Source organism: Schistocerca piceifrons, chromosome 1 (assembly GCF_021461385.2).
Source record: "Schistocerca piceifrons isolate TAMUIC-IGC-003096 chromosome 1, iqSchPice1.1, whole genome shotgun sequence".
Taxonomy (NCBI): Eukaryota; Metazoa; Arthropoda; class Insecta; order Orthoptera; family Acrididae; genus Schistocerca; species Schistocerca piceifrons.
The window spans coordinates 1,105,581,403-1,105,594,114 of record NC_060138.1 but is presented as its reverse complement, the minus strand read 5'-3'; the positions used below and the strand labels follow the sequence as shown (position 1 = coordinate 1,105,594,114).

General features: G+C 43.5%; 1 protein-coding gene across 1 annotated transcript in view; it reads left to right on the top strand.

Annotated features, from left to right (window-relative positions):
• LOC124777980 (vesicular glutamate transporter 2.2-like) overlaps positions 1-12,712 on the top strand; it is a 93,055-nt gene that overhangs the window by 58,388 nt on the left and 21,955 nt on the right. The window contains exons 7-8 of the mRNA XM_047253547.1: positions 5,512-5,644; positions 12,405-12,649. Coding sequence (XP_047109503.1) covers positions 5,512-5,644; positions 12,405-12,649 — 378 coding nt within the window. The remainder of the gene's footprint in view (positions 1-5,511; positions 5,645-12,404; positions 12,650-12,712) is intronic.

The following is a 12,712-nucleotide window of genomic DNA, read 5'->3' as shown; positions in this document are numbered from 1 at the left end:
GTTCACCTGTCCAGACCCATGTGGACTGCCTGCAACTGGAATGCACACTGTTGCTTGTGTTTCAACCCTACGTCGCCGAACCAGCACTGGCGCCTGACTGCAAGTCGTGAAACTGACACTGCTAACAACGCAGCTCATAGTCTGAACGTCATTCCTACGAAATTGGGTACCCCTATGGTAACTACTTTTCTGCCTACAGTGGTTCAAGTAGCAGAAGTTTTGATTATAACCACCCTGTATGGCCGTACTGGGTGAGAGAGCACTGTGCGCAGTATGTTCGGATCAGTATGTTTGGTTCTCCGACTTGCTCATGTAATAAAATCTGACGGAGACGGAACTGTTCGATGAAGTTGTGGTGCTGTTGTCCTCTGTAAGCTGCTCACTTGGTATAATTAAATTGGCGGAGGGGGGGGGGGGGGCGCATGTGGCGTCTCTTAAAGCTCTTCGTCTATAACGTATGCAGACTTTGCTCTTTCTGCAGTGTTGTAGAATTACAGCGTTGAAGAATTAAAAGTGTGCGAGTTGCTGTGTAATACTCGATATGGTTCTGCAACAACTCTAGAGATGTAAAAACGTCTACTTGATCGCGTGATGGGCTGGTGCTTCTGGAATGAGTCGTTGCTTTGAGTACCTCAGTTTTTATGCGAATTCCTACAGTGTGTGGGACGAGGGTGTCGTCGCTTCTTGGTTCTTTGTAAGGTCGGTGGGAACGCGAATTTGTTGTTCATACACTAATTGACTCGGTGCCAGGTTAATATCGGTTTCTGCGGCCGTCCTTAAATCCAGTAATACGAGAGGAAATGTGTCGCTGCAGCTACTTTCGTGGCTCATAAGCGCTGCTTAGAGTGTTCGATGCAGTCATACCATCATCCTGTTGCTCGCAGGATGGTGTTAGAACTGTTTAGTTAGGAGATGTCGGATGAGTTTTATGATCTCGGTAAATAGCGAGCAGTCAAATTGTCGAATATGATCCGTGATCACTGAGCTGGAACTCCGAATTTGCCGACACACATGTGAACAAATTCTTAACATCCTAGGGCCCTCACAGTTCGTTCGTGTCTTCCTGTGCGGTGCATACGAGGCCACGATTTACTGCGGCCCATTCTTCTTCTCTGGGCTGCATTCACAACTCCCTTTCCTGTGCCCCTCCCACCCTGCCCTCAATCCTTCAGCTCTGCCCCCTCCTCCTCTCTCGGGGTCCTTGCTTACGTTGGTCCACGTAATCTGATTGTGGTTTAGTTCTTCATGTTTTCTTTTCTTTTTCATCTTACCTTTTCAGCGTTTTTGATCCCTCTCTGGATTCTTATCTCCTCATCTACATTTTGTCTCCATAACATGGGCTAGTTGGCTAAATTTTGTCTCCGCAGTGTTGGCCAACTGGGAAGAATATCTTACATTGTGTCTTCGGCGCATGACCTTACTACCTGGTCCATCTTTTCCTCGCCTCTGTTCTCCTTCAGTGGTATATAGCCAGTATGGTAGCCAGTCCATGTGGTGGGGTCGTTATGTGTCGTTTTGGTTGGGCCCATAGACAACACAGGGATCAAATTTCTGATACCTGAGCTGCTACCTCCTCGTGTATGCCTAGGAGTGGATGCTTGTCATTGTGGAACATTGGAATTCCTTGCAACGACTGCTGTCCCAGTCACCTCTTACTGTGGTTGGGTGCTATAGATGTGGAGAACCCCTGATCGGAGTTGCTGGAACAGGGTGGATGGTTTGCTTATTAAATGCATTAAGCTCCAAAAATCAGGCCGTCCTCCTAACACCATCTATTTAGTTTGGAATGGATCCTTCAGCCCTGCTCCTTGTGACCATGTGGTCTTCCCTTTCCTGGCTACCTCCTGGAAGGTCGACTAGGCTTGCTAGCTGGTGTGAAACCCTTTCCCCATTACCTGAGCTGCACCAGAACTGGCAGGCTAACGTCCACCGCCACTAGGCCGTTATTTTTCTTGGAAACTATCGAAGGCAAGTTAGTGAAGTGGACTTAGATTCGGTCTAATTTGCTGTTGATCAGAACTTCTTCTCCAACCATATTTGCTGCCAGAATGAGATTTTCACTCTGCAGCAGAGTGTGCGCTGATATGAAACTTCCTGGAAGATTAAAACTGTATGCCTGACCAATACTCGAACTCGGGACCTCTGCCTTTCGCGGGCAAGTGCTCTACCATCTTAGCTACCCAAACACAACTCACGGCCCGTCCTCACAGCTTTACTGGTGGAAGATTTAACTAAGACATTTGATTGTGTTGATCACAAAATATTGCTCCAGAAGTTGAACCATTACGGAATACAGGGAGTAGCTCACAATTGGTTCACCTCTTACTTTAGCAACAGACAGCAAAAGGTCATTATTCATAATGAGAATGGCTGTGATGTGGAGCCTGAGTGGGGTACAGTCAAGTAAGGGGGGGAGAAGGAGGGGGAGGGGGTACCCCAGGGATCAGTGTTGGGGCCACTCCTGTTCCTTATTTATATAAATGATATGCTCTCTGGTATTACAGGTAACTCTTAAAATATTTCTGTTTGCTGATGACACTTGCTTGGTAGCAAAGAATTTTGTGTGCAACATTGGCTCGGTTTCAAATAGTGCAGTACAAGACCCAAGTCCATGGCTTGTAGAGAATAAACTAACACTAAATCACAGTAAGACTCAGTTTTTACAGTTTCTAACACACAATTCAACAAAACCTGTCGTTTTAATATCACAGAATGGGCATATGATTAGTGAGTCCGGACAGTTCAAATTTCTAGGGGTTCAGATAGATAGTAAGCTGTCGTGGAAAGCTCACGTTTAGGATCTTGTTCAAAGACCTGATACCGCTATTTTTACTATTCGAACGGTATCTGAAGTGAGTGATTGTTCGACATGAAAATTAGTCTACTTTGCTTATTTTCATTCGATTATGTCGTATGGTATTATATTTTGGGGTAACTATTCCCATTCTAAAGGGATATTTTTGGCTCAGAAACGGGCGGTTCTGGCAATAAGGTGAGTAAGTTCACGAATGTCTTGTCGACCCCTGTTCACTAGTCTGGGTATTTTGACATTGGCATCTCAATATATTTATTCCTTACTGTCATTTCTTGTTAACAGTATTATCTTATTCCCAAGAATAAGCAGCTTTCACTCAGTTAATACCCGGCTGAAATCAAACCTGCCTTTGGATCGGGCTTCCTTAACCCTTGTGCAGAAAGGTGTCCAGCATACTGCTGCATGCATTATCAATAAGCTACCACCCGAATTCAAAAATCTTTGCAGTAATCCCTCGCTTTCAAGTCGAAACTGAAGAATTTCCTCAAGAGTGACTCTTTCTATTCTGTCGAAGAGTTCCTCGAAATATTAAGCTGATTCTTGTTGTGTTGTTGACTGCGTTTACTTAAACTTATGGATTGACTTTTTTCGTGTTTATAAGTATTTATTTTTATCTGTTATTACTTTTATTTTGTAATTTCATGTACTGACACTTTACATGACGTTGGATTTTTGCTCCTCAATTTGGTCCTTCGGAACTTGACGTGTAAATAAATAAATAAATGCACCTGTAAAGTCCAGACAATTTGGCATGGTGTAACGATACGGGACAGTCCCAGCATTTAAGGTCCTAAAATACCATCTTTTTTTAACTTGGATAATATTCTGTCACTGTTACGTTTTATTAAACTGGCGACTAGTTTCGAACTGCAAAGTTCATTTTCAAGGCAATCTTATTAAAACTACATTAATAGTGCTTGGTTAGGCGACAGCCAATTTGCGCATGGGTAATGCACACATGATACACAGTAACATGGAAGTCAGACCAGTTTTACTATGTAGACGTCATGAAGACGTCGACATTACGAAACTCGTCTGTCTTCCATGTCACTGTGTATCACATGTGTAATACCTATGTGTGAAGTGATTGTCGCTTAACCATGCACTATTAGTGCAGCTTTAATATGCTTGGCTTTAAAATGAACTTGACGGTTGGAAACTAGTTCCCGGTTTAATGAAACGGAACTGTGACGGAATTACAGTAAAGAACTATGTAATATTTGCGATTAATTTGTAGGCCAGCGACGACCTATCCGTCGCCCTAGAAACTGGATTTCGATCTAGCCATGAGTGTCAATGGCGAAGGCTGGGGGTACTTAAGTATGTGGTCTAAAATATTACCCTACTGAAAGATTACAGATAAGAAAATTGCCTGAGACATGATTACTATTGTTTGTGGTCTAGAAGATATTATTCGACGTAGTCACAGCACAGTTAAATGTAGTTTTTGGACGCGACTCAGTTTTCTTAAAAAATTCTTCAATAATAATGCAGTTACACTCGTTAACAATACTTCACCTCCGTTTACCAAAGGAGCACTCTCTCACGAGAGTATAACATATTATCCACAGACCAGGATTGTATGCTTTCTATCGTTACAATATCTGAGATTCCATACAGTGATCGCAAACCTTGGAGGAAAGTTCCTAGGTTTCCAGGGGGGGGGGGGGGGGGGGGAGGGCGAGGATCCAGCTAAGACTAAATGACCAACAAATGGACATTTTAGAACTTCTTTAAAAAATTTCCCGGATGTAATCTGCTGATCAAGATGCCGCAGGTATGTAGCTCCATGATAAAAACAGGATTAGTCATACGAGATGCAGACCCATTTACATTATAGACACATCCAGTATGCAAGCGCCGTTCGGGGTAAAGACTAGGCCACCAATGAGGCTGATGGCTAACTCATCCCACACATATGAGCAACAGAAAAGCATAGCAGAGGTAACGTGTAACTTGCCTAACGTGGTGAGGTAAATCTCTCCACAATGAATACCATGGATTCCTTAGAGACTGAGAAACTGACGCAACTTTAGTTCACAGGTGAATAATTCGTTCAGTAGGGATCACACTTCCGTACACATTGTACAGATCCGTCAGCCGCACGGCCTCCATGACTAATTTCTGGGACGGTGCTTGGAATTAGTGGTGGGTACTCCTATATTTGGCTACGGTAGACTGATTCATGGTCGACAGATGAAGTGCCTTTCGTTACGAGTTGTTTAGTCTCTAGAGACTGCTCGAACGAACTAAAGACCAGTGTGAATTAAAAAAATGAAATAGTGTCGAATGAAAACCAGAGCTTCATAAACGCAGTACAGAGGTGATTCCCATTCATTTATAGAGATCATTGAAGATGACTGAGTTGAGCGTGCTACTGACATCTCTTTGAGGCTCCATCACTGTTAAACTTGAACAATCATTACTTTGTGTCTTGTGGCAATTTTTCCGCGTTAGACAACACGTATCAGTGTTGAAAATTTAGATAGTCTACTACAATGGTAATAACGATAACAATAAAAAATGACAATAATAATAAAGAACCTGCTTTGGTTCAGTGTGATATATCGTGTAAATATACGGTTTCTTTAGGTTTGAGTACCGTGTTATCAATACGTTTTGATTTATGAGGTACTTTGTGGAATGCAAGAAGAAGCTCCCATTCTGCACCTGAATGTTTCTGTGTGTTCTCGCAGAACGGGCTACTTTCTGCACTGCCTTACGTCGTTAACTGTGCCCTGAGTCTTGCCTTCAGCTGGGTCATCAACAGCGTAGAGAAGAAGGAAATATTTAGCAAGGGGACCTTGAGGAAGGTGGCCAATTCCATTGGTAAGAAGTATGTGCAGATAAGTATGTACTGCTTTTCGTACAATACGTCATGAAAATACAAGAAAGGAAAATTACCAATAAAGTCGAAAAGTTTATTTATTTATTAAGCTGATATGATTAGGGCCATCAGGCCCTGTCTTACGTCGGAGCAGGGTTTCACATATAAAGTACATTTTTTACGTCATAGTTACTAAGAAATAACAATTGCAATTACGACAAATAGTATGAAAATGTTCCAAAAACTTAGGTGCATGCCTTTGGGTGGTCGTCGACAACCACCGATACTTCGACTGGAGCACACCCTGCCATTTTCAAAGCACAAATCCACCAAGCAAACGATGTGTGAGTAAATTTAAAACGTTTTCGCCGGATTGTGAGTAATGTTGGTACTTCGGCATATCATGTAGCAAAGCACCTTGCTACTCTGTTTAGCTTTGTGGTAGGCCTGTGTGAGCATCACTTTAAGAGCTCGACGGAATTCTTACGTCTAGTAGATGGAATGCGTTTGAATGAATCTGTTATTCAAGTAAGTTTTGATGAGCCCGCCCGGTGAGCCGTGTGGTCTAACGCACTGCTTTCCGGGAGGGAAGGAGCGCCGGTCCGCGGCACGAATCCGACCGGCGGATTAGTGCCGAGGTCCGGTGTACCGGCCAGCCTGTGGATGTTTTTTAAGGTGGTTTTCCATCTGCCTCGGCGAATGCGGGCAGGTTCCCCGTATTCCGCCTCAGTTACACTATGTCGGTGATTGCTGCTCAAACACTTCCTCGACGTACGCTTACAACATAATTACTCTGCCACGCAAGCATTGGGGTTACACTCGTGTGGGGTGAGACGTTCCGAGGGGGTCCACTGGGGGCCGAACCGCACAGTAACCCTGGGTTCGGTTTGGGGCTGCGGTGGGGTGAGTGGACTGCTGTAGCCTGTTGTGGGGTTGTGAACCACTGAGGGCTACGGCGGGGAAGAAGCCTCTACGGCGTTTCTAGGTACCCAGTTCCATACAATACAATACAAGTTTTTAAGTGGTCTCTCTCTTCATTCCCGTTCCTGTGTCGATTCGTTATGGTTAATTGAGGTTAGGTTTGGTGTTGAATTGACGAATCTATTTCCACATATGTTGACTCTCACTTACGTTTTATTGAATGACCAGCAATGCGAGCAGACAGATGGCTTTGCAATGGAAAGCCTGTTGTCACCTAATATCACCAATTTGTTTATGCAGGACTTCGAGGAACGTTCCTTCGAATCGGCAGCTTTGATACCTGCGCGTTTTTTTTTCAGATAATAGGCGATACTTCCGTTGTTTGGCCTCATGACAGTGAAAATGAGTTTTTAGCGTAACTGAATTCGATCCACATGCAGTTTATAGGAGGCCTATTCACACTGACTTCTATCTACATGGTAATAGCTGACACTATCCGGCTAAGCGTGAAAGGGTGCTTCGTACCTTAGTTCTTAGGGACCATTCCATCTCGGACCCTGAGAGTCTGTCGGGGACGAAATCAGGTTAGCCCATGTTGAAGTCACTTTTTTGTGCGGCTGGTCCCAGCGGAGGTTCGAGTCCTCCCTCGGGCATGGGTGTGTGTGTTTGTCCTTAGGATAATTTAGGTTAAGTAGTGTGTAAGCTTAGGGACTGATGACCTTATCAGTTAAGTCCCATACGATTTCACACACATTTGAACATGTTTTTGAAGTCACTTTTCGTCAGAATGGTTACAGTGAAAGACAGATCAGACGTGCGTTGCGCTGTCGACCAGCTGTTCACCGGGTGAGTGATGATAATACCGAGGTGGCACCGAAGTCTACAACCTTTTTGCCTTACGCAGGAGCATTTCGAACAGGACTGGTCGTATTTTGATAAAATGTGATGTGAAATGTCTTTTCCGACTATGATCTAAGACCAGGGTCCTTTTAGGTTCCGTAACACATGAGGCGGGCGTCTACCGTATTCCTTGCATTTGTGACATATCATATATTGATCAGTCTATTATCACTGTGGAGGACCGATGTACTGAACATAAGCGGCACACACGCTTACAACACGCTTACAAAATCTCCCTTGCAGAACACTGTCGTGACACCGGTCATTATATGGAACATAACAAAATGGAGATTCTAGCATTCACTTCCAGCTCTTGGAAAAGTGTTATTAAGGAAGCAACTGAAATCAAATTAGCATGTTATCTTATAAATAGATATGGTAGTTTTTCTTTAAATTCTGTTCGATCCCTGTCCTCTCCCTTGTCAAAAATGAGAGGGAGTGAATTAATGTTGTCTCACCCGTGCCTGGTTAATTTCACTGTCGATAACTCCTGACGTCGGTCATCTGTGGACTGTGTGATGCCGCTAGTGTTTACAGCGTGCGGTTCTGTGTTATCTGTGTGGTGTTTCTCTGATTTCCTTTGCACAGCGCTTACTTGCTGCAGTTATATCTTGAAAATGGCATTCTGCAATCCTGTCAAAATATCGGCCGTTGTCGACGGCGTCACCCGGTTGTATTCCCGTAAGTTGTATGAACACTGTATACCACGGGAGAAACTTAGGTCTCACAGTATTAAAATTATTTGATTGTCTATAGTGACAATCTGAGTAAGGTTGAAAGGGTTCTAAACACTATGGGACTTAACATCTGAGGTCATCAGTCCCCTAGACTTAGAATTACTTAAACCTAACTAACCTAAGGAGATCACACACATCCATGTCCGTGGCAGGATTCGAACCTGCGACCGTTGCAGCAGCGTCGGTCTGGACTGAAGCGCCTAGAACCGCACAATCTGAGCAAAAGATGCTTCTACCAAACGTATATGCATGTGATGACTTAAGGAAAGATGTAAAAAATAAGTTAAATTTCGGCTAAGGAAATATTTCAATATACATTAGCATTTGCAACACAAGAAATTATTGCAAATAATGTAAATTTTTGTTACTTTGAGCACGCAGTCCAGTACATGATTCAATTTGTAGGTGATTTTAAGGATGGAAAGTGTGTGGAATTTAATACTCAGAACTGCTATAACAGCAACATTGTTCTGACCGAGCTGGACATCGAGTTGAAGTGAGCTAGGATGACAGAGACTGGTATGTCGCTGTATGGTGCTTCAGTCATCATAGTGACTGAGGAGCGGTGGTGAGCCTGCTTCTCACAAACCCATGACCGGATGTTTTAAATGGGCGAAAGATCTGGAGCTGTTCTTGGCTCGAGATGCAGTCGAAAAAACTTTAGCGGCCTGGCCTTAAAACTTTTTGCAATTTAGCTGCAACCAGGGTTGATAGTGAAGTGTACCCAATGGTATTGCCATACCATCGCGCCAGATGCTAGGCTGTAACCACAAACCAATACGTCCATCGTGTTGCCGTGGACAGAACTGAGGACCTTCTCGGAGAACGACTTGGTGCCACCACTGCCGGCGCACAGTTCTCTGCTGTCGAATCAAGGGAAGCTACAACAATGGTGACCTTGCTACCGAAGGTCGTCAGGGTGTCCCTGTATTGGTCATTTTTGCCATGTTGGTTGCTGGAAGGCTATAGCGGATGAGCTGGGTTTTTCGCCCTGGCGTGGTGACTGACAAGGCTGCAATTAAGGCCCACATGGCACCTTGGGTGGTGCTACCTTGCGCCACCAGTCGGGTCTGTAGCCGACGGATGAAGGTACGTCCTCTTAGGGCACACCTGATACCCCCCTCCGCCATGAGGAACTAGGACAACCAGCCAGAGCCATCGTTTGAGATGTCGGCCATGTTACACAATGTGGGAGTCGTCAGTAACGGAGTGCCAGTGTGCAGTGGCCAGATTGTCACCCTGTCAACTGGGTGGCGATTACCCCTAAAACTGCCTCTTATCTACGAAATTCCTAGCTTGCTAGGATAAAGGCTCATGTCGAAGACCTCATATGTTACTCATCATTCACAGTGAGAGGAGTCTCACAAACGTAGTTAGTACATACAAGTGGTAAACGTTGGGACAGCGATTAGAGGTTCATGAGATGGTATGAACTAGACTCCAAACTCTGTGTGTTTTGTGCAGCATTTGTAATTATTACAAACTATAATTTAACTGCTGTGTAATATATTAAAGCTCTTTGGAATATATTGTTAGTTCTTCTGGTGCAGAATCTGCTCTGGCAAGGAAGTCGTGGGTTAACTGGTGGGGTAGTCTTCTGAGGTGTTGGTCTACATGTGGTATACTAATATCTGAGCGCCTTCGCAGACTACATGACTGCTTGAAACCTGCTCTGTCCATGGTTTCGGGGTAATGGGCATTCTCGGTGCCTAGAGATGTGCAATAGGGGATCTGAATCAAAATGTTACTTGTCAAACGTGGTGTGACCAATCACTGACACTAGTAGTAATAGACTCAGTTCCAAGTCCTGTCCATCAGGGACTTGGCATCATGGTTTAGAATCTGTGGTTAAACTGGGCATAGCTGGATAAAACTGGTGAGCCCAAGAGTGCCTGGGCTCGAAGTGAGTAGGTGTGACCACCAGTGGACTCGACCTTCTAAAGGTTACAGATACGATCACTACGCCCACCGTACAGATACCGAATATGAGTGGTCTGCTAGATGGTGCCCCATCCACATTGGCCTCCCTAGGTGCTGCTCTAGCAGCCTCTGCCCCTGGCAGTGGCAAACCGCACCCCTCATTTGAGGATCAGAACCCCAAGGAATGGGATTATTTTTGGCCCTGACCTGTCTGTTGTGGTGGAACTAGATAACTCGAATCCTTTCACACTGATGCTATCAGAGCAACAAATATGGGCACTCTACTGTATTACAGTTAACACAGTGCTTCTTTGTTATTGATGTAGCGCCATTCCGTAAGCTGATACAACTGAATGAAAGTAAAGGTACTTTCTTACTGCAAGCAAACCTATTTCCTATCTTACGTGAGATGGTTGTACGACCCTCAGGGTCAAGTGAACAAGATGTCTATCTTCTCGGGCGCTGGTTGTGTGGAGTCGTTGGGATCCTGGAATCCATCAATTACGTTTTCGCATGACAGTTGTGGGATTCCAATAACGCGAGCATCAATATCGCAGAACGATAAACCTCTGTATAATTCCGACTCGAACCGTGTACTCGCAAACAAGTGGATGATGTTCTTCCTAGCTGCTTTAGGTTGTTGCCCTGAAACGTTATCATTAGCATATCCAAGCATGCAGTACACTTCATGTACATTTTAAATATGTTGTGCGCCTTCTCCATGATGCTGCAGTTAGAATGACCAGTAGGGTACACGCAGATCAATAGGTGAGAGTGTTGTACTGTGAGGATAGTGTACCTAAGAAAACACGATGTTTTTTGTTCGGTACTTCAGTCTTGTGATGGATTTTAAAATCACATAAAGGAAAGGGTGCAACAGGTCGCCATAATCAGTTTTTGCCAGTTTCTACAGTTTTTGTTGTTGTTAGGTAAAGGACTGTGTTTTGCACAGCATTTGTAAATATTTCTCGTTACTTTCATTTAAGTGCTGTACAATATATTAAAGCTCTTTGGAATATATTGTTACTTCTTCAGCTACAGAATTTTATGGTGAGTAAAATGCTGTATATTTTTAGAGTTATTAATGCACCATATTGACAGTTAAGCAATACTGCGGTGTTCGTGCATCGTCTTCCACCTTGAAACAGAAGGTCTTTTAACATGATACATGCCATACTTGCAAATGAGCTAATTTTTTTAAATATCTTAAGAACTTTACCTGTCTTGAAAACGGAAGTTGGTTGTAGTTTCCCATAGTTTCTATTTCAAAATGTATTACCTTTACCTTGTAACCCGTTTTGAGAATAATTCTGCTTAATTTGATTATTGGTGTGTGTCGGAGTAATAATGCAACAGGTAGACTGTTAAATACAACACTGAAAAGATTTTCTCGTTTGCAGCGCTTTTAAATTTCCATCAAATATTTGTTCTCAGGTACTTAGTCATGTTGTACCATGGAACATATTTTCACATTTGGACAAACCTTAACTTCCGAAGTAATTTTTATAATTTCAGCAAAAAATGGAGCACGTACACACTGAATGTCATCTGTTAAAATGGAATAAGAAAATATATTAAAGTTCTATTATAGGGTTGGCTAGAGGCAAACGTCTGAAATGTGTTTCCAAGGTAGAACACGCTCCCCTGTGTATTAAATTTTATGTGAGATGGCCGCGCGGGGTAGCCACGCGGTCTGTGGCGGCTTGTCACGGTCCGTGCGGCTCCCCCCGTCGGAGGTTCGAGTCCTCCCTCGGGCATGGGTGTGTGTGTTGTCCTTAGCGTAAGTTAGGTTAAGTTAGATTAAGAAGTGGGTAGGCTCAGGGCCCGATGACCTCAGCAGTTTGGTCCCATAAGACCTTATCACAAATTTCCAAATTTTATATGAGTTGTTATGCAATTGCTGTAAGCAAAAGGATGAAATAAAGTTAAAAATACTGACACCACCAAACATAGAAGTAGATGACATCATAAAAACAATAAAAAATGAAATAACACTTAATGAAGTATTTAAAAACATCAACAGGTGATTAGAGATAAGGCTCAGTACATGTAAGACTCGGATCTCAAACTGAAACATTTCCGATCATCCAATATCCGTGAAAATGTATTGCATTATTTGCCAGAGAAGGAAGTCAGCTCGAATATAAGTGAAGAACTCTACTTCGAGAAGTTACATCTGAGACAAATCACTTAATGCACTGCGTAATAGGCATCATTAATTTCTTTAATAAAGTCACATTTATCTTTTCTGAATTGGGAAAGTAATATTCAGGGGGTGTTCCAGGTTACTGGATCCCAGCCGCGGCTTTAGTTGCCCTCAGCTTCATCTCAGTGGAGGACCCAACGGCAGCTGTGATCTTGCTGACTGTCTCCGTCGGTTTTAATAGTATCAGTATCATGGGCTACCAGATGAACCTTATCGACATCGCACCAAACTTCTCTGGCCTGATGATGGGTATTACTGGTAGCATCGGGACACTGATGTCAGTCGCTGCACCACTTTATGTGGGGGCTATAGTCAAGGAGAACGTAAGTATAGAGGGACTCACGGTGTAAAATTCAGTTTCAGCTCCAATCAATTTCTCACTTCAC